The sequence below is a fragment of the Manis javanica genome, chromosome 7, assembly GCF_040802235.1.
Source record: "Manis javanica isolate MJ-LG chromosome 7, MJ_LKY, whole genome shotgun sequence".
Lineage (NCBI taxonomy): Eukaryota > Metazoa > Chordata > Mammalia > Pholidota > Manidae > Manis > Manis javanica.
The window spans coordinates 35,008,196-35,035,172 of record NC_133162.1 but is presented as its reverse complement, the minus strand read 5'-3'; the positions used below and the strand labels follow the sequence as shown (position 1 = coordinate 35,035,172).

Here is a 26,977-nt window from a genome sequence, read left to right as displayed (position 1 = left end):
GAAGCAAAGTTAACTAATTCTCTACATAGATTTCAGAATAAATGTCACAAACACTATTACTTTATATTTTAATCTGAGTATGTTTATCACATACAGATTTATAATTATATAAAGTCAGCTATCATGTAATAATTATCTAATGATTATCTTAGTTTTTCCTATTTAGAACTTAACTTCAAAATAGTCAATGGATTATGTAATTTATAAGCCAGATTTATTTTAGCACTAATAAAATTGATAGTCATGGTTTTAATACAGTTATCAGTGTAGATATTTTACGGTAAAGTTAAATCTATACTTTTATTTCAGTGTTGGTGAAAACTAAAAATAGCATACATGAAAGTTAATTTTTAATGAAATACTACCTTATTTTGAATGTAGTTTAAAATTTTGACTATTGCATTATAAAAACCCAGTAATATTGAACTGCCTCTATATTATTTTTACTATAATTTTCTGTGTATTAAACATTTAAAAAATCCTGTTAACTTTTAAGTTGGAGTCTCAGTATAAAATAGTTTCTTTATTTGATATAGTTAAATTAACACTTTTCTTATTGACCAAGGGCAAAAACATAAGCTAATTCCTCCCTTTCTGTTTTTCACATACTTAGCATGGTGCAGACCCTACAAAGAAAAACAGAGATGGAAATACTCCTTTGGATCTCGTTAAAGACGGAGATACAGATATCCAAGATCTACTTAGGGGAGATGCAGCTTTGTTAGATGCTGCCAAGAAGGGTTGTTTAGCCAGAGTAAAGAAGTTGTCTTCACCTGATAATGTAAATTGCCGTGATACCCAAGGCCGACATTCAACACCTTTACATTTAGCAGGTAAGTGGATTAAGTTTCACAGATTGAGGCCAGTGACATCTAAGATTCATTTTACCTGAGTAAAATACTTCCTACAAGTAAACTTAAAAGATTCAAATAAAATACCTTCTAACACCACCATTATACTTGAGTGTATTTGTACAGGGCAACTATACTTGAAGTTCCCTTTAGACTAGTATGCTACATTCGGTAAAAAGAGCATTAAAAGAGGCTCTGCCAGTCACCATGTGCTTTGGAACCTTTATTCCAGCTCACCATATTGTTTGAATCTTCCTTGGTGAGTATTTTTGGCTACAGAAACTTGAAAAATATGTTTGCTTGAGCCAGCTTTTCTCTTTGGAAACTGAAACTTTTCTTGCAATGATAGCTGTTAATCATAGGCAGGAAAGAAATCTTTACGACTTCCAGAAGTTACATAAATCTCTTGCCAAAGTTATTTATTGTGTTAGTTTGCTAGGCCTGCCTCAGTGAAATACTGCAGACTGGATGACTCTGACAACAGGAGTTTATTTTCTCACATTTCTGGAGGTCAAATTGTTGACAGATTGTGTTAGTTTGCTAGGCCTGCCTCAGTGAAATACTGCAGACTGGATGACTCTGACAACAGGAGTTTATTTTCTCACATTTCTGGAGGTCAAATTGTTGACAGAATTGGTTTCTCTGGGGCCTTTCTCCTTGGCTTGCAGGTGCCCACCTTCTCGCTGTCCTCCCCATGGCCTTTTCTTTCTTGTTACAGATCCCTGGTGTCTCTCCCTGGGTGTCCTAATCTCCTCCTCTTAGAAGGACACCAGTCAGATTGGATTAGAGCCTACCCTAACAGCCTCTTTTAACTTAAGTAACCTCTTAAAGGCCCAATTTCCAAATATAGCCACATTCTGAGGTGGTGGTGGTGGTTGTTAGATTTCACATAGGAGTTTTGGGGGACACAACTGAGTATATAACTTCTGTTGTAAGTTCAGTCATAGCATTGGCACAGTGCACTTTTGCTTTTAGTGCAGGGGTACAATATTGTTGTTTTAGCACAGCTCTTTCTGGCTTCACTTAAGGTGCGAGGGAGTGAGCTATAGCTCATACTTCAGTGGAGTTGCTTCATAGGCAGATTTGACTCATACGGTTTATTGGTTTGAAAAAAAATTAATGCAGATGTTTCTGCCACTTTGTGTAATATGGGAGGTGGAAGTCTACTCTTCTCTCAGTTAATTTGTCTTATAATGTGAGTAGCTGAGTATGTTCCCAGTGTTTGAGATAATTTTGGTTGTATGTGATTTTTACCTTTAAATTCTCACCCCATATAATTTGGGACCTCACTGTCTAAGGAAGGGAATAACTCCATCCATATGTCTTCTAGAGAATTTTGGAGCTATTAAGCCACAAATGCTAACATGGCAAGAAAAAGCTTTTCCACGTCCACTGGCAGTCAGGAGTTTCTAGTCTCCATGTAAGCCAAGATGTAACCTAGCCTCTGATTTGAATTTGATTTGACTATTCTGTGCATATATATTTATATTAGTTGTTTATATCTTTATGGTAGCTTATCTAGAACAATTTAACATTACTATTTAAGTCTCTGTTGTCTTTGTAAGTGGCAAATATTTCTGCCCACTTGTGCAATATTATACTTTGAAACCTGGCAGGACTTTTGGATTCAACACAATCCTTAACCTATGATAGTTTTGTAGTTTTGTTTTTCTTTGTGATTTTACTAAATTTTTTGCTTTAGGTCCTCCAGCAAAAGTATAAAAACTACACTAAAAATAAGTGTATAAAATATTTTGAACTGTTTGAAAGTTGCGTGACACCTGGTTTTATGTTGGCAAAGTTAATTTTCAGATTTACTTTCAGTCTGTGATTAGGTGTCAGATAAAATGTGCTTTATAGTAAGACTATATACTAAGATAGCTGACAGTTCCCAGGATGACAGCTAAGAGGCCATGGCATATTTATAAAACACTAACTTTTTCTTCATGACTTCAGCAACACATAGGTTCTGCTGCCAGATTTGTAGACATGTGTACCACAAGAACTCTAGCAAAAAGCATATCACTGTGGGCTTTTGGGGCAATGGGGTCCTGAGACTACTCTTGTATTCTGTCTCCTATTTAGCTACCCACTTGTGTTCTTGAATTAGCTTTTATGGTTAAATGCCTTTCACTTGCAGCCCTTGAGATGACCTGAGTTCAGGAAGTTGTATGTAAAAACCATGAAGGCAGAGACTTTGATGAGAAGATTTAAAAGGAAAGATACTGTACAAATAAATCAATTAGTATAACTTTGAAAGTCTCAAACGAGTGGGTGTCATTGCTGAAAGCTTACAACTTAAGGCCGCAAGAAAAAATTTGAATGGACTCCAAAAAGGGATTTCAGACCTCTGTAAAGTCTCTTTTTATTTTTTAAATAATGTCTGTACTTTATATGTAGATTTATACAGATACATATATGTAATTGCTTTTTATATTAAAAATAAGAGTAACCTCACTTCCTTTCTAAATTAGCTGGTTATAATAATTTAGAAGTTGCAGAATATTTGTTGCAACATGGAGCTGATGTGAATGCCCAGGACAAAGGAGGACTTATTCCTTTACATAATGCAGCATCTTATGGGGTAAGTTCTTCCGTGTTACCTTTATAAATCTCTGAAGTTTCCGAAGTGAAAATCAGTATTCCAGTTCAAAGGGCATTTAGTTTGGCTTTCTCATTTTACAGAGAAGTAAATACGAGGGCTAAGAAGGCTAAATAACTTCCAATTTTCAACTCTGAATCTGTTGTAAGCTTGCTGTGTGTGATGTGCAACTTGCTTGTCATTCATTTCATTACCTTCCTTAGCACCTGTCTTCTTTTCATTGAAATGTTGGTGCCCAGAAAACCCATCAGGATTCACAGGAATCTAGAGATTCAGATTCATTATTTCTAACTTAACAACAGCCCTGAGTGTCACAATCAGTATTGGCCATCTTCAGTAGTACAGTTACAATAATTGAGGAAGTCTGCTGGTTTATAAATTGATGTTCAGCAGTTACAAATAATGCTTGAATAAATGAGAAATTGTTAAAGATGTATTTGTTTCATCACCTGAGAAAAATTCTTAATTATTTTCTAGATAGTTTCTCAAGTTATTGAAATGCCTACTGTAATTTTTAATCAATTACCTGTTAATTATGATGCTAGGGAGAAACAGCTTTTCTCTTCATTTCCAGAGTAAGTGTGGATATATGGAAAAATAGGTGTATAGCTAGTTTCTTCATACAAACCAACTGTGATAAAGTAATATTTCAGAGTGTAACAGGAGTGTTTTCTTTTACAGCATGTAGATGTAGCAGCTTTACTAATCAAGTATAATGCATGTGTCAATGCCACGGACAAATGGGCTTTCACACCTTTGCACGAAGCAGCCCAGAAGGGACGAACACAGCTTTGTGCTTTATTGTTGGCCCATGGAGCCGATCCTACTCTTAAAAATCAGGAAGGACAAACACCTTTAGATTTAGTTTCAGTAAGTGACAGACTCTGAAAAATCTCAACGCTTTCCTGACTTTTTAAAGTTCATTTGGTATATATAAAATGTCTTCATAGTGAATGTGGCAAAATCTGTTTTTTAGCCCAATTTAAAGGTAGGACCACTTTGGTATTAAGATATAATAAGTAGACCATGATTATCAGTCAGTTTCTGTATTCTCAGTACTTCAGAAATGTGAAAAAAGAAGTACAAGGTATAGTTGCTTATATTATGTGGGAAACAAAGCAGTCACAGGCCCTCAGTGAATAGTGAATGCTATTACAGTGCAAACAGTGCAAGTTAGTACAGGACATGGGTTTAATGAACTTCCGTAGCTGGGAACATTGCCCTCAAGGTACAGCCCCAAAACCTGCTTTTAGTAGATTCCCTTCCCTCCCTACCTTACTGTCTCATCCCAAAGTTCCTTTTGGGTATCCCACCAGAACTATTCATGAAACAAGCTTCTTCCTCCAGTTTTCTATGGAGGTCCCTCATTTTGTTCCTCTCCAGAGGGGGAACTCATTTAGGAGTCATCATTTTAGCCTCCACCTGCTTTGGTGCCTCTCTTGGTCCTGCCAGGAGGGAAATTAACCAAATCATTGGAGAGTAAGAGGGAGGAGAAATGCTTCTTGAGGTAGGAAGGAAAGGAAGTCTTTTCTACAGACTGCTCGCTACTGTGAGTCCTTTTTTTCCAGTTAAATTGAGAACAAGTTACATTTAGTTCATTAAACAGATTTTCTCAGGCACAGACAACCCAGCCATAATTTGCAACGACATTTCTTCAGAGAAATGTCTTTCAGCTCCAGATTGTCTTAGAAGTAACTGTTGTAATTCCTTCCACCTATTTGTTAGTTCACCAGATAGCATTAAGAGACAAGGAAACAGAGTGCTCTAGGGAACATGCTTGGGTTTTACAATCAGACAGGCCTGCTTAGAATTCCAGCTCTACCACGTAGAACTGTACAGTCTTGCAAGTTGCCTAATCTCTAAGCCTTAGTTACCTCATCTATAAATAGGGATAAAATACATCTGGTTAATACAAGAATTAAATGAGGTAAAGTCCTTTGCATGTCAGGTACATAGAAAGTATCTAGTAAAAGATACTAATAATATTTTTAAATGTTATATACAAACTATGAGAGTGCCATGGGGCACTCACTCTGTAGAGTTAGGAGGAAGAAAAAAAGGGGAGAATTAGAATAGGCAGTATAAATGACTAACCATGGGGGGGAAAAACAGATTTACCCCTTGCTGAATATTAATTAATTAGTGTCTTAATTGAGCATTGTTGAAGAATGGTATATGTCACTAGTTAAACAAACATATACCAGTATATTTGGGAATATTTTCCATACTAGCAGGTTTGGTTGTCCTCACGATGATAATCTTTGCTCTGCCCCAGCCACCAAAAAAAAAATTCAGTTTTAAAGAACAAACATCACTGAATATTTTCCAAGAAATATAAACAACATTCTCTTTGCTAGTATTCCATGTAGATTGAATTACTTCTTTCAGAGTAATTGCAATAGTGTTAAAAGCTCTTCTAAGGTGATATTTTTAAAATTAATTTCAGTGTTTTCAATCATAGTTCAGTGTTGGGTTTTTTCATGCTTTGCCACAATTAATAGTTTTATTTTGATTCTACATGTCTTGAAGAGATGTTCTGAATTATACTTTGTATTTAATAACAGTTTAGCTAAATATCCCTTGTTCACTTTTTAAAATAATCGTTTATAGCTGACAAGAAGTCCTACTGCAAATACCGGTTTTTATCATATTTTTAAATGCATTCTATTGAGTATAGTAGAATTTTAAAACTTGCTTATCACATATTTCATCTCTGACACATACTCTAGGCAGATGATGTCAGCGCTCTCCTGACAGCAGCCATGCCCCCTTCTGCTCTGCCTTCGTGTTATAAATCTCAAGTACTCAATAGTGTGAGAAGTTCAGGAGCCACTACAGATGCTCTATCTTCAGGTCATTCAAGCCCATCAAGCCTTTCTGCAGCCAGCAGTCTTGACAACTTATCTGGGAGTTTTTCTGAACTGTCCTCATTGGTTAGTTCAAGTGGGACAGAGAGTGCTTCCAGTTTGGAGAAAAAGGAGGGTGAGACATTCTGCAAAAATAACTTTCTAACTGGTATTGTAGCCACATGTTTGTCATTTGGAATGGTTAAAAGTCATTTTTTAACCTTAAATACAACTGTTAGTATCAGATTAATTAACTTAGCCTAAAACTTTTAAGCCTTTCATTGTTTTCTTTACATTCTTATTATATTTTGTAATAAACTTTCTCCTTTCAAGTTGAAAAATTGATGAGTCTTACGCTGATATCTATTCTTTAGATATAAATATTCTTTTTGAAAGATTTAAAAGTCTTTTTAGTTGAGTAGTTATGCCTTCATTTACCTCTTCCAGTATATTATTACAGAGTTGTGAAATACTTTTTACCCCCTTGTCAGAATACGCTATTTTGAAAATCATTTTTTAAAAAGAAAAAGACACACATATACTTGTAGTCTCTGTAAAACTGTTCTCTACCTTTTACCTGTCAAAATCATCTCACCCTACACAGCATTGTGGAACTTGTTTTCATCAATTTTTTTGTGAAGTAATTTGCATCATCAAAAATTGGGAAACTTCTTTTTTAGTGCCAACAACTGACATATAACATTATATTAGCTTCAGCTGTATAGAAACTTACTTTAAACATGGAGTTAAAAACAAAAACATGTTCTAAGTTTCTTTCTTTTTTTAATTTAAGAAAGCCCATAAATTAACTCTTTTCTAATGATGTTGAAATTTTATATCTTTCTCTTTTTGCAGTTTTTGATGTTATGTTCAGTATTATATCTCAAGGGGCTAATACTTTTGCTTCACTTTAACATTTTTCGTGTATATAATGGTATCATAAAACTGTTAAAATGTTGACACATATTATTGTGACATGAAATTTTGTTTTGGATTTTTTTTTCCAGTTCCAGGAGTAGATTTTAGTATAACTCAATTCGTAAGGCATCTCGGGCTTGAGCACCTAATGGATATATTTGAGAGAGAACAGGTGAGTAGATCAATTATTTTGGTTGGCTGGTTGTTTTTTTTTGCAATCTCAATGGAGAATTAAGGCATACTTGAAATGCTCTGAACCATTCAACCTTGTTCGGGGTGAGGGTTTTTTTTTTAAGAGACTGAAGTTCAGTTACTCTTCTAATTTGGCTTGTATTAGAATTTCTGTTTATTAGCACATAAAAATTGACTCTCATGTAGTAATAGTAAAATAGCTTGTTGAATGGAAAGGTTATTTCATCCTGAAGATAAGTTATCCTTGAGCTCTGTTAGTTCTTTGTGTCAACCACTACCACTCTAAGCCTTATATTTTGCTAGCTCTGTCAGAAGGTATGTCCATATGCCAACAACATCTCAGCTTTTCTAGAGCAGCCCCACATTAAAGTACTCTATCAGAATAAATTTACTCATTTTTTTGGTTCAGAAAATATAGTTACTGTAGACTTGAACCCATAAATAACTTTCAATCTAGTTATGGATCTCTAATGAACATATGAAGAGTCAAGTTTTTGGCATAGCTTTTGGAAACTCAAAGAAAAAAAAAGGTTACTGTGAGCTGGACTATTCAGGGAGAGCTTCATGGAAGATACGTACGTAAAATGGGATTTAATAGAATGTCTTCAGTTTCACAAAGTGAAAATAATATATTTGAGATAAAAAAGATTAGTTTGAGCAATAATGCAAAAGTCCCAGTTAGCATAGTCTAGAGGAACCAGTAAAGGTTTTGCATAAATAGGTTGGATGTAGAGTGATGGTGGAAAGATGTAATAGTGCACCTCAGCGTGGTTAATTTGAAAGTTCACTTTTGTTTTGCAGTTTAGTTATTCTCAGGTTCTTATGCTTAAATGAAAATAATACTTTTGGTAGTTCTTGATTTTCTGTTTAATTAGCTGTAACTTTTCATTTTCAGTTTAACAGCTAGTTTGCTTTCATTTCTAAGTTGGAAATAATTTAAGTAAATCAATGGATCTAATATATTGTGAGAACACCAATATATAAATGTGTGCCAAATAAGTAAGTCTTCTAAAAACAGTTTCATCCTCTTTTATAAGATAACTTTGGATGTATTAGTTGAGATGGGACACAAGGAGCTGAAGGAGATCGGAATCAATGCTTACGGACATAGACACAAACTAATTAAAGGAGTTGAGAGACTTATCTCTGGACAACAAGGTATTTCATTTTAAATCATTGCTATCATCAGTTTAACAGTTGATGTAAAGGCAGCCCTCAACTTAACTAAATGATAACTTAAAAATCTGTAGAGAGAGTCTGTTTAATCGGAAGAGCACTAATCAGGATTTAGGTCAGTCTAAAATCTGGTGCTGTTGAGCTTCCTGAGCTGTTACCATTAAATATGTGAACCTAAGTAAAATTTCTGCGCTATTCAGAAATTCGGGGATTGCTTTAAAACTCTGAAGTTATTTCTTTTATTTCTGTTCAGTTATTTCTGAAGTTACTAGAGCTCTAAAATTTTATGATTCTAAAATCACAAACTTTGGTTATCTCTTATCTTATGGTAATATAGTAGGTAATGACTAGGTATTCAGGTCTGCACATAAAAGAATGTTGTAAATCTTTCTTTTATTGTAAATAGCCAAATTCTAAACACTTACAGTGACAGTATTGGAAAACAGTAATGTGACTGAGGAAATTTAATAACAAAACAAAGTTGAATATTTTCATTTCTCCTGCATGTTGATACTTAAAAGAAAATGTAGATTGCATTTATTCAACAGATATTAACACTTCCTGTGTACCAGGTCCTAAGTATAAAAAGGTGAATTGTTCTAAGTATCAAAATCATATTTTAACTTCATTATTAAACTGAGGGAATGATTTAATCTAGAGCCAGAAGCATCCTATGATTGAAGTCCTGGCTGTACAACTGGGGTTGAAGATAAACTCTATTAGCAAAATTAAGGAATTTTCAGGGAAGAGTGTATGCTAGCTAGGTTAGGGTCTACCTCTTGAAGGAGGAAAGAGAATACCTCTAAAAATTGGATGATTCAAGCTAAGGAGTGTTTTAAACTGGAATTGTGAAATAGGATCAATTAAAAGTAGATGTGCTTTGTTTGCCTGGTAGAGACTAGGGCAAAATGTTTAAAATATGAGACAGTGTTGAATGTCTGGTATTGCTGGCAAAATTTTGTAAGATAAAGAGGAGATAAAACCCCCTTGCTCCCTATACATTAGTATACAATATAAATAACAGCAAAAATGAAGAGGAACTAGAAGACTCATTGTGGACTGCCATCATGACTCTATTAAAATAATACCAGTTATCTGGTAGGAAAATAATTATGATGGGTACTGGAATAACATTTTGGGAAGAGCAGATTAAAAAGGAAAGCAGGCAGTGTTAATATATTAAATACATCATAGTGTCTGGCCCACAATTATTAAGACTGTTGAAAAGCCCAAGAAACAATGCTGGTAACAGGTACACTGATAAAAGTTACACTACAAATGGCAGAGGTACATACTCCATACCACCTCTAGTCCTGTAGTCATTTTGATAAATGCAGCTACAGCTGGGTAGGAACATTTATTCCTCATGGAGGAGAAACATCATTACACAGAATGACTATGTCTGACCTAGCACATCAGGTCACTTAACTATATAAAGTTACCACTTTCTTCATTTGAAGCCAGCATTCTATACCTATATTGCATCTAGTTTGCAGAATGAAAGCATTGGCCATCTTCTGACAGTCTGTCATATTGCTGCCTTAGCCTTAGCTATGATTCAGTGCATCAAGTCAGTAGATTACCTGCCCTGACCTTTTTAGCACTGATAAGCATCTTTTGGGGTAGTCTGATTTAGTCAAGTATGTGTCAGTCTTTATTCTGCAAAATATTCTCCTCTATATATTCTCCATACTCTCTGTAGACATTGTAATTCAGCCATACCTGTAAGTCTTTATCAGAATTTGGCATGTTGGTGGTAGTCTTGTTATTCAGACCTGAATTTTGGACTGGAGTAATACTCTTTATCTCCAGAGACATACTGCCATGAATTGACTCAGCAGTAGTGGATTTGATTTGATCCCTACCTGGGAAAAACAGCAGAGATTTGGAGATCTGGTAAAGATTAAATGAGAGTTGTGTTAAAATTAGAAAATTCTAAGATTCTATTTAAAAGGCTTTTGTGAGAGTAAAGATACAGTTATATATATGGTTACCTTGACTTTGACATTCAGAAATATGACACCTAAATTAAAGTATCTATTACAGATAGAATAAGCATTCAGTAGTTCGTTGGTAAACTTGATGCACTTCTCATTATAGGATGATATAAAATTACCTGAGGCTATGCAAGTTCTGGTTTGGATCCTAGAACAGAAAAAGGACATTCATGGGATAAACTGGTGAAATCTAAATAAAGTCTGTAATTTACTTAATAAGTTTTGTCAAATGCACTATGGTTATATGAAATGGTAACACTAGGGGAAGATTAACGTTCCTAATGTTAACATTAGGAAGTTGAGTGAGGATGCACAGGAATTCTGTTCTCTATTTAAACCTTCCTGTAAATCTAAATTGCTCCAAAATAAAAAGTTTTTTTAATTGGTAATAAGCATCTGATAAAAGTGGTTGTTTTTGGTTGATATGAATTCCTTGGTTTTTGGGTTTTTTTCTTGGCAAATTTTTTTTAATCTTTAAATTTCATTTGCTAGGTCTTAACCCATACTTAACTCTGAACACCTCCGGAAGTGGAACAATTCTCATAGATCTGTCTCCTGATGATAAAGAGTTTCAGTCTGTGGAAGAAGAGGTATGTTTGTATACCTTAAATAAATGTTGGTTCAGTAGCTAAAGTTCCTGGAAGTTTCCAGACCTACTTGAACATTTAGTAGAGTTTTTTGATTGTTAACTCTTTACCACCTGGAAAACTTACAAAGTTACTATTTAAGGTACACTCCCTTAGTAAACCTTAATTCCAGCAATTGGCTCAGCTCTACAATTATACTAACACAGAATTGTTGGAGAAGTAGTTGCTGTCATTTGAAAGAAAATGCTAATGTTCCCTCCCCTTATGAAGCAGCAGATTGTAAAAGTCCAGTATCTCAGACAAGATCCAGAATATGTGGGCACTATTTATCCAGGAAATTTCTTCAGCTTTCTTTCCACAAAACTCTTGGATCCACTAAAATCTTTGAATAATTCTTAACACTTTGAAGAAACCTAGTACCCTGTATGGTTCGAGTTGAGCAAAGATACAAAGTTGAGTGAGAGTTCTAAAACTCAAGAACTCCAACTCTCAATGAACTACAAATTGTACTTTATTAGGGTAAAATGAATGGGAATAAAAAAGTCATTTTGTGTTTTAGCATATTGGGTGGTTAGCTTTGTATGTTTAGCTCACCTGTGCATCACTTGTTTCTTTTTCTTCTTTTTCTTTGCATTATATAATTTTCACCTATATTATTTCGTATTGATTGCTTTAGCTACCAGCTATCTCTAGAAGTAGCACCTGTGAACTTATAGAACTCATATTCCTTAAACAACAAAAATATTAAAAACTCATTTGTATTCTCAAAACTGGAATCAAGAACCATGTGAGTCAAAAGCCATGTTCCCCAAGTCCAGAAAAGAAGTAAAAGCTAATTCACGTGTTTGAATTATTTTTCCATCAGATGCAAAGTACAGTCCGAGAGCACAGAGATGGAGGTCATGCAGGTGGAATCTTCAACAGATACAATATTCTAAAGGTAATAAGTTAGTGGAAGTAAAGTTTGCTAAGACCATAGTTTTCAAAGCCTGTAGTGATAATTAGCTTTCATGAGAATACAGTGATCTGTCCAGCCAATAAGTCTTTGATATGGCATCGTGGAATGTTTTGGGAAAGGTCATATCCTCAGAAGATTAAGATTTTCAGAATCCCTATTTTCATGATCAATAATTCAGGACATATTGAACATACTCAAGTTTAGCAGTTATACTTATCTTGGGATAATGATAATCCTGTAGGTTTAGGACTTTAAATATATAAACTGTTGTTACCAAGGTGCTCTGTTGCAACAAAACTGAATTTTTTTGTGGCTAATGAAAGAATTCCATCTTTTAGTTAAATACCATGCTTTTTTACTCGTACTGACTACTGCAGGTTTCTGTGAGTCCCAGTACATAATCATTTTTTTAATAATTTAAACAGTATTCTAATTTCATCTTTTCCCAAAACGGGCCTTAAAAAATGTTTTAAGTTATTCTAATGAGAGTCCTGTCTCCTTGATATCAATTACTATTCTCAAAACCTTTTCCAACTTTGCTGTTTTTCTTGAACTACAGCAAGCGAAAGTGCACACACTGAGATATATAATGACTTGGTATTACCTACATTGATTATATTCTTAAATATAATGAGACCTATGGTGGCAAATACTTAAAAGTGAGCATTATCAAATGTTTCATTTGCATTCAATTACTGCTTCACAATAAATACTATTAAGTGTAATATTAGGTGTATTTTAGTTAGTGAGTACTAAAACTGTTCATTGAGATTGTTGTGTTCTATGAGAAATTAGATGATGTAAAGGGTTCATACTTCTAGGAAGCCCTTTTTATTAGTTCATATCATAGTTGGACATAAGAATGACATCTTGAGATTTAAGACAGTTATCCCCATTGCAGACACGTTTCAGTAAAGTTAACTTTACAAGTAGTAACAAAATGTATACAGAAATTTGTTAAGGATAAGGGCAGGAGAGAGGAGAGAGAATAGGTGTCTGATTTCTGAAATAGTTGAGCTTGAGGAAGAGGTGCTGTTTTCTTCCTTTGCAAAGGTGTTTTATCACAATATTTAATGAAAAATTTTTCAGTGATAAAATTTTTTTTTTTTTACATAAATGAGATTTCTTTATGCCACTTTAGTATGTTGCAGTATTTTGAGTTATTTTGAACCCACTAAAAACCACAAGCTCCCAGTTGTGCCTTTGGACCAGCAGAGAGCTGTTAGCACCTTTAAACACAACTAAGAAGCAGCTGAGAATTGTGAATTTTGATCCAGGAAATAGTCTTAATGAGACCAAAACATCTATCCAGACAAAAATTTTAGAAACTGGGGTGACAGGAAAAGGTAGAAGGAGGGTGTGTGTGTGTGTGGCTGTGTGTGTATGTGTGTGTGTGTAGAATTTTTTTTTTTTTTTTGGTGTGGTTATTTCAAATATTTTTAACATAAACAGATAAAGATGCTATTTGAGCCAGATAAAGCAGGGGGAAATAGATACTATTCTCTTTCTAATAATTTATATAAAGGAACTGAACATAACTGATTTGGAAATGTTTTAGTAATAACTAGATTAATGAGAATGAAAGTATTTTAATCAATCAGTGGTATTCCTGGCCTTCACAGGTGACCGTATGTTGCTTTTTTCCCTTTGAGGTTTTGATTTCCAAAATGTAGCTATATTTCTATCTTTAAGGTTGGATAGAGTTTTTTTATTGACTAAAATACCAAATAGTTAACATTTCAGGGAAAAGCTTTGCCTCTTCTCTGATTATGTGGACCAATTTTAGTTAAGATGAACCAAGTAAGTATGATGTAAATATTTTATTATTCTGGATTCTTTTTTATAGATTCAGAAAGTTTGTAACAAGAAACTCTGGGAAAGATACACTCACAGGAGAAAAGAAGTCTCTGAAGAAAACCATAATCATGCGAATGAAAGAATGCTGTTTCATGGTGAGATTCCTCCCCTCAACCCTACTCCGTCCTCCTCCACATTAGGTAGTTTTTTTGTCAGATATGAAATAATAACAAAGTCTGTATATTCTTCATGTCATTTTAAAAAAATAAATTTTGTAAATTTTACATTTATTTTCATATTTTTAACTTTTGAATTTGATAGTTTGTAAATAGGATTACCTTAATGGAAAAAATACAGAAATGAAAATGTTGACTATTCAGATTTTCCTTTTTCTTGATCTAGTAGATCTTGCTTATTATCAGTCTGAGAAATGGTGTGTTTTACTTTTAACTAGTTGATTGAATGAAAATTAAAATAAGATCTGAGGATCACCTCAGAAGAATATATACAGCCTATTCTGACTTTGATTCTAAGTGTCAAAATTACATTTAACTTCAGTGTTCAGAGAGCTACCATCACCTAACCTATGGAGTTTTCTGAGAACTTTGGTTGGATTGAGAGCACCATAGTTAACCTTTCTTGAAATTTCCTGTTTTGTTTTGTTTTTTAATGTTGCAAGTTGGCAGGTGGTGATTGGCCTTTCAAATTTATAGCCAAGACAAATATGGATATTAATGTGGTGTTTATCAGGTCTTCAAGCACATTACTTATAGTAGCTCTAGTCTATTCCTTCATTTGGCCTTGATTGCAGAAAATTTTGAGAGACCTGTAAAGTCTATAAAGCACAGTATTTGAATTTCAGTCTCCTGGAAAAATGGCTAAAACAGACTGAGTTGGTGTATAATATCTGAGTAGTACTTTTCATTCAAAAACACTAAAAATCATAATGATAATCTCTTGGCATGATAATCTCTTGGCACAGAGCATAATACAGGCATACCTTGTTATATTGCTCTCTGCTTTACTGTCCTTTGCAAATTTTGCATTTTTTGTAAATTGAAGGTGTGGCAACCCTGCATCAAGCAAATCTATCAACACCAATTTCCCAACAGTGGTTGTTCACTTCATGTCTGTCACATTTGGGTAAATCTTGGAGTATTTCAAATATTTTCATTATTTTGTATTTGTTAGCTGATCTGTGATCAGTGATTATGACTTACTGAAAGCTGAGATGATCATTATCATTTTTAGCAATAGTGTCTTTTAATTAAGGTACCTACATCGGTTTTTTTTTTTTACACATAAAGTTATTGGAAACAATATACTATATTATAATGCAAACATAACTTTTATATGCACTAGAAAACCAAGATACATTTGACTCACTTTATTATAATATTCACTTTATCATGGTAGCCTGGAATGCCACCCATAACATCTCCAAGGTATGCCTGTATTTACTTATGTAATAACTTGATGGTTATAAGGAATTTTCTGTTGTGTAATATAAATAGTTTTGGTTTTTCCAAGCTATTTCAAATAAGTGATTCTGTTTTTGAGTATTTCTGTTAAGTGGAATTCAGTGTATTTTCCTGTCCCTTTATGAACAGGAACACTGATCTTGATGAGTCAGTTAGCTGTGTTATATTGCTTTCCCCAAACTTACACTATCACCCCACTCCTTAGCCTCATTCCTATGCTCAGTACCTTCTCCTCTCTGACTAAGCTGACTGAAGTTGATAAGCAGAGAATGAAGGAGCAGGCCACATTTGCAGATGGCATCTGGTATAGCAGGAGATGAAAGGCAGAGACATGGAAGGATAGGAGAGAAGAGGTGTAAAGAAGAGAATGAGCATGATAAGACCACTTTGGTAGTTTGGGTATCTAGAAAAAGCACAGACATGGGTATGATTTAAGACCTAATTGCAGTCATCTTTGCTATATTAGGTGAATTATGAGACTCTTGATTCTGAATTGGTTGGATTTGAGGTCTGGAATTTGAAAACTTAAGCATTGATATTTCGAGTTCTATGGCTGTTTTCAAATTGAATCCATATGTGTCTTTATTTTGGCATCTGAACCACTACCATATTTGAAACATTAATTAACATTAGCAATTCTAAAGTATTTATTTTAAAGCAGTGAACTGGCTCACAGTTAACTAGTTACCCTCTTTTTTTTTTTTTTGCTTTATTGTGTTGGTGGTGGTGTATATATGTTTAAGTTTTTAACTTCTGAGAGGCTTTAGAATTCTAAGATATTGTTATCCATCTGTCTGTATTTCAGGGTCTCCCTTTGTAAATGCAATTATTCATAAAGGCTTCGATGAAAGGCATGCCTACATAGGTGGCATGTTTGGAGCTGGGATTTACTTTGCTGAAAACTCTTCCAAAAGCAATCAGTATGTATATGGAATTGGAGGAGGTACTGGGTGTCCAGTTCATAAAGACAGATCTTGTTACATGTGCCACAGGTAAGAAATCACTTATTCTCATTTATTTTTTATTAGGATCAGGTAAGAACTGGTTCCATATTTGAGAAATCTGGGGAACCGCACATATTTCAGGTTGCTTTTGGCCCTCTCACCAGTTAAAATAACAGCTAATATTTATTAAATGATCTGTATGGGCCAACCACAGTTGTAATCACTTGACACATTTAATCATTAGAACACCTGGTGCTTTAAAGCATATGGAATAGAAAATATGGGGATGAAAGAGATTTTATTCTGTCCTTAGAATATTAAAGGACCATGGATGACATCTAGTAGTCAAATGCCAAAGTGGCATTACTTGCCAAGCCTCATTATTTCATGGCAATGTATGAGGGAGTCTCTCTTCCACTGTAATATGATCATAATCCTCAATTTGTGATATTACTACTTAAAAAATTACAATAAAACATACCAATCCCTTTAGAAATCATATTATTATCAAATAACTACTTTGCACTCCCCCCCACACACACACACCTTTAATTACCCAGGTCTAAGTCAGTTTTCAAAATCATTTAAATAACTTGGCCCCGTGATAAAATCCTCAAAAGTCAATAAAATTTATCTTTTGCCATTTGAAAAATCAGGTAAGATTAATTTCGGGGATTTATTCTACAGTGAGAGCACTGCTTATAAAGATTCAGAGCAGTAATTATCAAACATTAACAAAGCTTCAGAATCACCTAATAAAGGGCTTGTAAAATGCACATTTGTAGGCCCTGCCTCCTGAGTTGCTGATTTAGTAGATCTGGAATGAGGTTCTATAACGTGAATTTCTACCAAGTTTCTATGTGATGCTGGTGCTTCTGATCACTGATAAAGAAAAAACCCTAGAGCATTAGTTTTTAGCCCTAGGTGCACTTTGGAATTACCAGGGGAGCTTTATATTAAACTAATAATGCCTGTGTCCCATCCTTGAGATTCTCATTTAATTGGTCTGGGTTATGGTCTAGGCATTAGGATTTTTAAAGGCTTCCCAGCTGATATTGAAAGATTACCAAGGTGAAGAACCTGGATAGAAACAAGGTCTGTTTTTGTTTTATTCTTGTTATTTTCCCCACAAATTTAGACTCATGTAGGTGCCTAAAGTTGGCCCTCCTTGGTATGACCTCCCATCCACTTATACTTTAGGTCACAAATTGATTAGAAAGCCTCTAATTTCTTGAGATTCTATAAGTTGAAAACTGCTATTGTTCCGCATCCTATATTATCTGGAGGCTAAATAGTTCTGTTGATTAATAATAAGCAGTGTTCTAGTACCTCTTCTAAACTGTCTTTGAAACACAATTCTTGGTTGTCTGGAAATAAGTTTATTAACCTATGACTTCTGTATTTTGGATTATTGGACTGATGGTGACTATAATTGAAGATCTATTAGAAATGCTGAGGTTTCATACTGAGAATAAGAAGTATAGATAGCCTCTTTTCTTTGGAGAATGGAATCATCAACTGGTCCACCAAAATCTGGTTTTCTAAAAAAGGAAAGAAAATAAGAGAGAAACAAGGAAGTAGTAATTTTTAAAAAGGTTCATTGTAGCCAAGGAAGGCCAGTCATATGCCTGAGCAGCGGGAGTAGCAATCTACTTAAACTTCTGGTAAGGGAAGATCTGTTTAGGAAAGAACATTTCAGCTGAAACCTGAAAAATGAGTGTTAGCTGATTGAAGAGTGGTTGAATAGATACCATTCTCTAGTTGGTAGAAACTGTATATGATGGCCATGGGGTAAGAAGTTTGGCCTGTATAAAGAAAAAAAATTAATGTGCCTGGGGCATAATGAAAGGTTAGAGCACACAATCACAAGGAAAGATTAGAGAATTTGGAGCCGTTGTAAGGAATTTGGTTTTTCTTATTAATGTGCAGCCTCTAAAAGGCTTTAAGCAGAACAGTGATGTGATCTGATTTATATTTTTCTTTTTTTCCTAAATCACTGGTTGCTTAGATGGAAAATAAATAGTTTAGGCAGGAATTGAAATAGCAACAGGGAGACTAATTCAGAGGTCATCAGTATAGTCCAGGTAAAAATTTTTGTAATTTGAACTTAATGGTGGTGGTAAAATTAAGAGAATGGATTTTAAATATATTTTGAAGGTGGAATCAGATAAGTGTCCAACATTCTAAGCCAGTTCATGGAAGCCCCTTAAACCTCCACCTCCTCCCCACTTGGGCTATGATTTGTGCTTTGCTGAGATATAGACAAGATAGCAGACTCTGCATCTCTGTAAGGTTATTATGTTTTCAGTTTTTTATAGTTAAAATAAGGATTAAAGTGACAAATTCTTCTAATAATGAGATTTGTAGAAGACATTCTTACAAAGTTCTTCTAAGGGTGAAATGATAAAAACAATTATAAGGTTTATGTATAAGTGGATTAAAAAGCTTAAACAGTGTACACAAATAAAATGGCATATACTGCCTTACCTTGAGGGAAATCTTTACTTTTCATGTCATAGGCAGCTGCTGTTTTGCCGCGTAACCTTGGGAAAGTCTTTCCTGCAGTTCAGTGCGATGAAAATGGCACATTCTCCTCCAGGACATCACTCAGTCACTGGTAGACCCAGTGTAAATGGCCTAGCATTAGCTGAATATGTTATTTACAGAGGAGAACAGGTAAGCCAATTTTGTTCATCTTCAAAATGCTTTAGAAGCACACTTTAACAAAATACCTCTTAACAATCTCTTAAATTGACGAAGCTTATTGCCTTAAGAACTAGATTTCTTTTTTTTTTCTTTTTTTGTTAAGGGAGATGTACTTATTTTTTTTAAGGGAAATGTACTTATTACTTGATTTCTCCTTTTTTTTTAAGAGAGATATACTTTCTTATTTATTTTTAAGGTATCACTGTCTTCTGCATGCTATACTGCCTTCTCCATGAGCCCCCTATATTATGTGCACTAATTATAATGCACTTCTCCCCTTAATCCCCTTCTCCCTCCCTCCCCACCCACCCTCCCCAACCTCTTCCCTTTGGTAACCACTAGTCCCTTCTTGGAGTCTGGAGTTTGCTGCTGTTTTGTTCCTTCAGTTTTGCTTTGTTGTTACACTCCACAAATGAGGGAAATCATTTGCTACTTGTCTTTCTCCACCTGACTTATCTCACTGAGTGCAATACCCTCTAGCTCCATCCATGTTGTTGCAAAAGGTAGGATTTGTTTCTTCTTATGGCTGAATAGTATTCCATTCTGTATATATATCACATCTTTATCCATTCATCTTATGGACACTTAGGTGCTTCCGAATCTTGACTATTGTAAATAGTGCTGTGATAAACAAAGGGGTACATAGGTCTTTTTGAATCTGGGATCTTGTTTTCTTTGGGTAAATTCCTAGGAGTGGAATTCCTGGGTCAAATGGTATTTCTATTTTTAGCTTTTTGAGGAACCTCCATATTGCTTTCCACAATGGTTGAACTAATTTACACTCCCACCAACAGTGTAGGAGGGTTTCCCTTTCTCCTCATCCTCGCCAGCATTTGTTGTTTCTTGTCTTTTGGATGTTGGCCATCCTAACTGGTGTGAGGTGATATCTCATTGTGGTTTTAATTTGCATTTTCCTGATAATTAGTGATGTGGAGCATCTTTTCATGTGCCTGTTGGCCATCAAAATTTCTTCTTTGGAGATGTGTCTGTTCAGATCCTCCACCCATTTTTTAATTGGGCTATTTGCTTTTGGGGTGTTAAGGCATGTGAGCTCTTTATATATTTTAAGAACTAGATTTCTTTTTAGCATTTACTTGGAAATAATTTCAGAGTTACAGAAAAGTTGCAGAAATAATAAAGAGAATTCCTTTCTGCTCTTTACCCAGATTTTCCAAATGTTAAGTGTTACCGTTCTCTTTCTCCTTTATCATTCTCTCCCATGTGTGTGTGTGTATATATACACATATTTTTTTCTGAACTATTTGAGAATTTATAAGCATGTTCCTTTACCCTTAAATATTTCAATGTCTAGTTCCTTAAAAAAAGGCCGGGTCAGGGGGATATTCTCTTAAAATTATCAAAATTAGGAGAAGACCATTGATGTAATACATCTAACCAACAGAAGTTACTCAGATTTTGCCAGTTATACTCGATCTTTTTTTTTTTTTTGGCTTCTACAGAAGCCAAAAATTATAATTATGGAATAATTAATAGGAATAATTATAGAATATCATCAGAATCCTATATTTACTGGCCTGTCTGTGTGAAGAAGCATACAGTTCCAATTCCCTCTTGCTCTTAGTGACAGAGATTGAATCAAAAGCATCTCTAGAGTAGTGTTCTAAACTGGGGATGTATATCAGAGTCACTTCAGTTATTAAAAACACAGACCTGCTTAGTATTCATGTCAGACCTGTTGATTCAAAACGCAAGGGATTGGAGTCAAGGTAAGGATGTTTTCACAAAATGCCGGTAGGTAATTCTGATCCACAGCACTGATTTAGAACCTCTTCCCTAAAGGTTAAGAAGTGTTATGGTAAGTGTCCTTTTAAAAAATTTGTTTACCAATATTTGAATTAATCTTTCTCTTCTAGGCTTATCCTGAATATTTAATTACTTACCAGATTGTGAGGCCTGAAGGTATGGTTGATGGATAAAAGTTGTTTTAGGAAACTAACTCCACTGAACCTAAAATCATCTAAGCAGCTGGTGGCCTCTTAAGTTTTACTCCTTTGCTGAGAAAAATCACCTTGTCCACAAGTCCGTGGCAAAGAGATTTAAAAATGTGAAAGAAGGTTAACATTCTGACTTGATAAAGCTTTAACAGTGTACAGTGTTTTCTAAATGTTTCCTGTTTTTCAGCACTTTAACAGATGCCATTCCAGGTTGAACTGGGTTTATCTGTACTAAATTATAAACAGAGTTAACTTGAATCTTTTATACGTTATGCATTATTCTAACAAAAACTGTATCCCCTAAACAGACTCATTTTACTAATACAGTACTGTGTTTTTTAAAACACAGCATTTACACTGAATACAATTTCATTTGTAAAACTGTAAATAAGAGCTTTTGTACTAGCCCAATATTTATTTACATTGCTTTGTAATATAAATCTACTGTTTAAGAACAGCGGTTTACAAATGTTTTTCATTCGTACTGCTCCTCTGTACTTCATCTTACATCATCATCACTGAGTGGCCTGTACATCTGATTCCAGAGGCTATGTTGAGTTGTTAGCAGAGACTTTATCTGTTAGGAAAGATAGTTTTATCAGATTTAACTCGCTGATGGAAGCATTAGTCATTAGAAATCTTTCCCATTTAAGGAATTGTTTCATGAATACTCTGGGGATTAATTTGTGATATCTTTGTATGTATAAGACACATTCCAAAGACCTCTAACTATGATAGTCCTGATTATTAAAAACACTTCTTTACGGGCCTCTCACTCTGGGTCTCACACTGGAAAATTTTCTCATGTCATTTTGTGAAAATTAGAGCAAGTGCTTCGGTTTTTTTTAGAGACTGTATCCTGCCACTGACCAATTACTGTAGTATTTTCATGGAGTGTTAATAGGAAGTCAAATTTCAGAGGTAGGAAGGGTGATCCTGAACAATTTCCCAATCTGTTCTAATTGCCCTAAATCTAAAGGAAAAGAAAAAGCAAATGGGAGTGTGTAGTTTTTGTCCTTTTTTTTTTTTCCTTCGTTCTTACTGTTAGAAACAATCTATACACCATAGGTAAACTCAACCCAGAACCATGAAATGCAGGTGTCTCAGTTCTCTTGGCCTCCTGAGTGGGCAAGTGCAGTGAGATGGGTGCCTCCTGCTCCTGGGTTGCCTCAGTCATGATGGTAACGCCCAGTTGGAAATAACCCTTGCTTGTGTGCTACATGGTGACCAGGCTTGTTTGGCAGCTGTGGAGGGTAATGCTATCCCATAATATGCCATTCCTGTTTTCTAATGTAAAACTTTCTTTTCCATGAAATACGCTAAAACATCTTGGTACAGAGATGTGCTTTAGAGCTTGGCAGTCTATTTGTTGACTCCAGATTTCAAAGGAGATTTTTCTCACTTAAGTCTTTGTAAATAATTACGTTCCCTTTTACTCTCTGTACCAATTTGCCTTTGTTTTACATTTTATTCAGTCTCCAAATTAACTGACCCTTTGAGGTAACTTGTACATAAAATACTAGAAAACCATGTTTCTCGTCTTGAGTAAGAGTTAAAGTAAATGCATATCTGGAGTTCTTTCTATGGCGTAAATTGTGATAATTATTTAAGAGGTCAGTTCCTTACCTTGAAGTGCTTTTATACAGCTCTAATTACAAATATGATCCTGAAGTCATTTCTTGAAACAAATGTAGTATGCCAAATTTTATATAATTTTTCAGGTTCAAAGCTTCCAGGTTTTTAGAAGATGATGAGGTGAATTAATGGAGTTTATATTTACATACTTATCTCTCAACGTTTGGCCCATATTAACTCACCCTATGAGTGAATCTGGAATTGCTTATCATGTAAAATCATCATGGTCTATGAGTTTACAATATTGCAGCCTGTGTTGTTTCATCGAATTCACTGTTTAATGTGTTTTTCTATGAATTATTATATGGTGGTTAGTATGTTAGCATGGCAGTATTTTCAGATAGCTCTTTGTTAGAAGTTGGGGGATTTTGAAGGGGTGGGATTTTTTTTCTGAGTTTTTGCATGAAATATCTTACTTTATAATGATGGAATTGCTTTTCCTTTTGTGGTTTTTTTTGAAGTGAGATTAACTTTTTGTGTAAGTAGTACTATTATATCCATCTTGAGTGTCTTACTTGTTCTGTATCACATTCCATACCTTCATTTAATTCTTAATAAACTGTTCACTTGTTTTTCCGGGTAGCATGGTAATTACTGAAATAGTATAAATGTGTTGAATGTCTTTGAGAAACTGGATTAAGATTACAATAAATCACAATTGCAGGAAAACAATGTAGTTCTGAGTCTTATAGTGGTAAAGAGGTGAGTTTAAAATTTGAAATACTGAATGTTAATACCATACCTGCTCAGATGCTTTAAGGTGAAAGTAGCTGTAAGAAGCTTTTAGAAACTTAGTCTGTCCAACACAACTTTTGGCCAACATTAAAGCTCATTCTTGGGAAGTCTGTCTCTTCAACTTACAAAGAGGAATATGTTATTTTCTATATTAAAAAACCTTTATAAGTTTTCACATCTTGAAGTTAGTAATATTTATTACTCTTACAGTAAAGTATGCATTTTAGATTTCATTATGCTAACTGTGCATGTAATCAATTCTCTGCTTTCCATAGTAAGATATTAATGGTGCAGGTAACCTATAAGTTATTTGTGTTTAAAATACTTTTCAGCAGCTCTGTCTTACTTTAGGATAATATTAAAGTGTTTGCTTGCTAGTTCTTAAGCATTCATGCCAGCGTATGATGTGACTCAGTTGTCTACCAGATAATGAGGAAAAGAAAACATGTAAATAAATATCCTTAAGCTTTTATAATTAGTATTCCTATTTTCCTGTCCTATCAAGGATTAAAGTGACAGAGGAAGAAGCAAGTAGTTGTACCTATCTTTATCAGAACTGTCAGATTTTTATAAAGTTAGACTTTAATGCGGCCTTTTCACTATCTTCCTAATCACCCCGCCCCCATTCATGCTTTAGTTTAGGCAGATTGTGACCTAAAACACTTAATTACACCTGTTTAGGAAGTTCCTGCTTGCCACACACAAGCCATCATTATCAGAAGTACCTTCTCCCCTTCCTCCCCACCCCAGTTGTCATCCCCATCACACAAATACAGAGTCACCAGAGTGGTCTGCCAATCAGTAACACAGAGCAGTGCTACATAAAAGTGCCCTGCAGGTGGCGTTGGTCTGAAAACTATTTTGTTACCAACCCATGGAGAGATGAAAACCAAAATTGAGAGGAAGTTTTTGTAGCAGTTTGATATTGCTGTTGTGTTTTTAATCTTTAACAAAATAATTGGTCTGCAACAATAGGAAATTCAGAGTTAAAAAAAACTACCTTACAGATAATTTGAAAGGTATAAGAAAAATACTTGTTTTGCTTACCACTGGACCCATCACTTAGCACATCCTGGCATATAATAGTTCCTCAGTAAATTTTTGTTGAATGAGTAAATAGTGTTTAAGTGATTGGGCTCTAGAGTCAGATGGATGTGAATTTGAATTGTTTTCTATCCCTCACCAACTTTACAGCCTTGAACATACTACATCACCTTTTTATAAGCTTTGTAGTACTTACCTCATGGGGTTGTTGAGAGCACAAAATGACTCCTTTTTCTAGAGAATTTTTTTTTTGAGTTACAATAAAATGCACAAATCTTAGTGTATGGTTCAGTGAATTTTGACTTGTATCACTCATGTAATCATAAGTGATTTTCTAAGTGCTGTACTTGGCAAGAACTGGTTGTTGTAATTAATGTTATTTCCATAAATGTTTCAGGACTAGTGGTTGAGTTTTCTCACTTTTTATGGAGGCATAGAACAGAATTTTAAAGCGGCAAGATTCTGTTAGCCAGTAATCCCTTTGTTCAATATCCTTAAGAAATATTAAGAAGCTCAAAATGTAGAGTATCTAAATCCTTAGGTGCCTGAGGATCTCAATTTGAGAATTACTGATAAAAGCACATAGACATTAAGGCAACCTGGTTGAAGAAGGAAGACACACCCATTATGTATCACATTCCTACAATACAGAAAATAATAATGGACTCATGATCAAAAACCCAAAATGATCCATTATGAGCACAGGTCAGCAAACGCAATCTTGGAAGATTAGCACCCCCCAAACTTGTAATAGTAGAATAACTATGGAATTAAAATGTTTAAAATATTTGTAGGGGAGGGAAACAGAAGCAAAAATGAACAAATGGGACTATATCAAGCTGAAAAGCTTCTGTACAGCAAAGGACACCATCAATAGAACAAAGGTATCCTACAGTATGACAGATCCAATAAAGGCTTGACATCCAAAATATATAAAGAGCTCACACATCTCGACAAACTAAAAGCAAATAAGCCAATTAAAAAATGGGCAGAGGAGCTGAACAGACACTTCTCCAAAGAAGAAATTCAGATGGCCAACAGATAGATAAAACAGTCCTGTTACAAAATTCAAAGGGAGTTTTCCCCAACAGACACATGAAAAGATGCTCCACATCACAAGTCATCAGAGAAATGCAAATTAAAACCACAATGAGATACCACCTCACACCAGTAAGGATCGCCACCATCCGAAAGACAAACAACAAATGTTGACGAGGTTGTGGAAAAAGGGGAACCCTCCTACACTGCTGGTGGGAATGTAAATTAGTTCAACTGTTGTGGAAAGCAATATGGAGGTTCCTCAAAAAGCTCAAAATAGAAATACCATTTGACACAGGAATTCCACTTCTAGGAATTTACCCTAAGAATACAGCAGCCCATCTGAAAAAGACATATGCACCCCTGTGTTTATCACAGCACTATTTACAATAGCCAAGAAATGGAAGCAACCTAAGTTTCCATAAGGAGATGAATGGATAAAGAAGATGTGGTACATATGCACAATGGAATATTATTCAGCCATAAGAAGAAAACAAATCCTACCATTTGCAACAATGTGGATGGAGCTAGAGGGTATTATGTTCAGTGAAATAAGCCAGGCAGAGAAAGACAGGTACCAAATGATTTCACTCATATGTGGAGTATAAGAACAAAGAAAAACCTGAAGGAACAAAACAGCAGAATCACAGAACCCAAGAATGGACTAACAGTTACCAAAGGGAAAGGGACTGGGGAGGATGGGTGGGAAGGGAGGGATAAGGGGGGAAAAAAAGAAAGGGGGCCTTACGATTAGCATGTATAATGTGGGGGGAGGCACAGGGAGGTCTGTGCAACAGAGAAGACAAGTAGTGGCTGTACAGCATCTTACTACGCTGATGGACAGTGACTGTAAGGGTGTTTGTGGGGGGGACTTGGTAAAGGGTGGAGCCCAGTAAACATAATGTTCCTCATGTAATTATAGATTAATGATACCAAAATAAATATATATATATATATATTTGTAGGGAAGAAGAAAGCATAAAAGCCACTGGAAAAGATGGCAGATACTATAACAGTAGCAAGGTAGATTTGAAAAACTCAAGTCTTTCAGAACTAGAAAACAATTAATGAAACTAAGAACTCATTGTGCAGATTAAACCTCAGATTGGATGTATCTTAGGAGAGAATTGGTGAACTAGAAGATAAATCAGGAAAATATCCAGATTATAACAGAAATAGAAGGGAAATAGGAACGGTCTGAGAGACATGGAGAATACAATGATCATATCCAACAAAGAATAGGGGAGGGAGGAGACTTGAAGATTTTCCCAGAGATTATAAAGGATATGAATCCTCAAATTGATGAAGCATGACAAATATGTAAGAGGGTGAATAAAAACAAATCTGTTTCTAGACATTGAGTAGAATTGCAAAAGGAGAAAAAAATCTAAAAAAACTAAAGAGAAAAGACATTTACAAAGGACAGCTGTGGCAGTTTTTTCAATGGCAGCAATGCAGTCCAGAAGACAAATCCTAAATGCTGAGAAAAAGCTATGCTACCCTTGAATTCTACAC

The 26,977-nt window shown here is 34.8% G+C and overlaps 1 protein-coding gene across 3 annotated transcripts in view; it reads left to right on the top strand.

Moving 5' to 3' along the window:
• The window catches only part of TNKS2 (tankyrase 2), a 56,759-nt gene extending 33,542 nt beyond the window's left edge, over positions 1-23,217 (top strand). Inside the window, exons 16-27 of one of the 3 annotated variants that reach the window (XM_037002577.2) lie at positions 614-833; positions 3,344-3,435; positions 4,135-4,323; positions 6,183-6,435; positions 7,307-7,389; positions 8,447-8,567; positions 11,075-11,172; positions 12,035-12,109; positions 13,974-14,079; positions 16,211-16,397; positions 18,869-19,025; positions 20,930-23,217. In XM_037002577.2, coding sequence (XP_036858472.1) covers positions 614-833; positions 3,344-3,435; positions 4,135-4,323; positions 6,183-6,435; positions 7,307-7,389; positions 8,447-8,567; positions 11,075-11,172; positions 12,035-12,109; positions 13,974-14,079; positions 16,211-16,397; positions 18,869-19,025; positions 20,930-20,992 — 1,644 coding nt within the window. In that variant the 3' untranslated portion in view covers positions 20,993-23,217. Of the gene's footprint in view, positions 1-613; positions 834-3,325; positions 3,436-4,134; positions 4,324-6,182; positions 6,436-7,306; positions 7,390-8,446; positions 8,568-10,685; positions 11,053-11,074; positions 11,173-12,034; positions 12,110-13,973; positions 14,080-16,210; positions 16,398-18,868; positions 19,026-20,929 lie in introns of those variants that run through there. The other 2 variants (XM_017645655.3, XM_037002580.2) reach the window with 2 other exon arrangements.
• Positions 23,218-26,977: the final 3,760 nt, after the last annotated feature.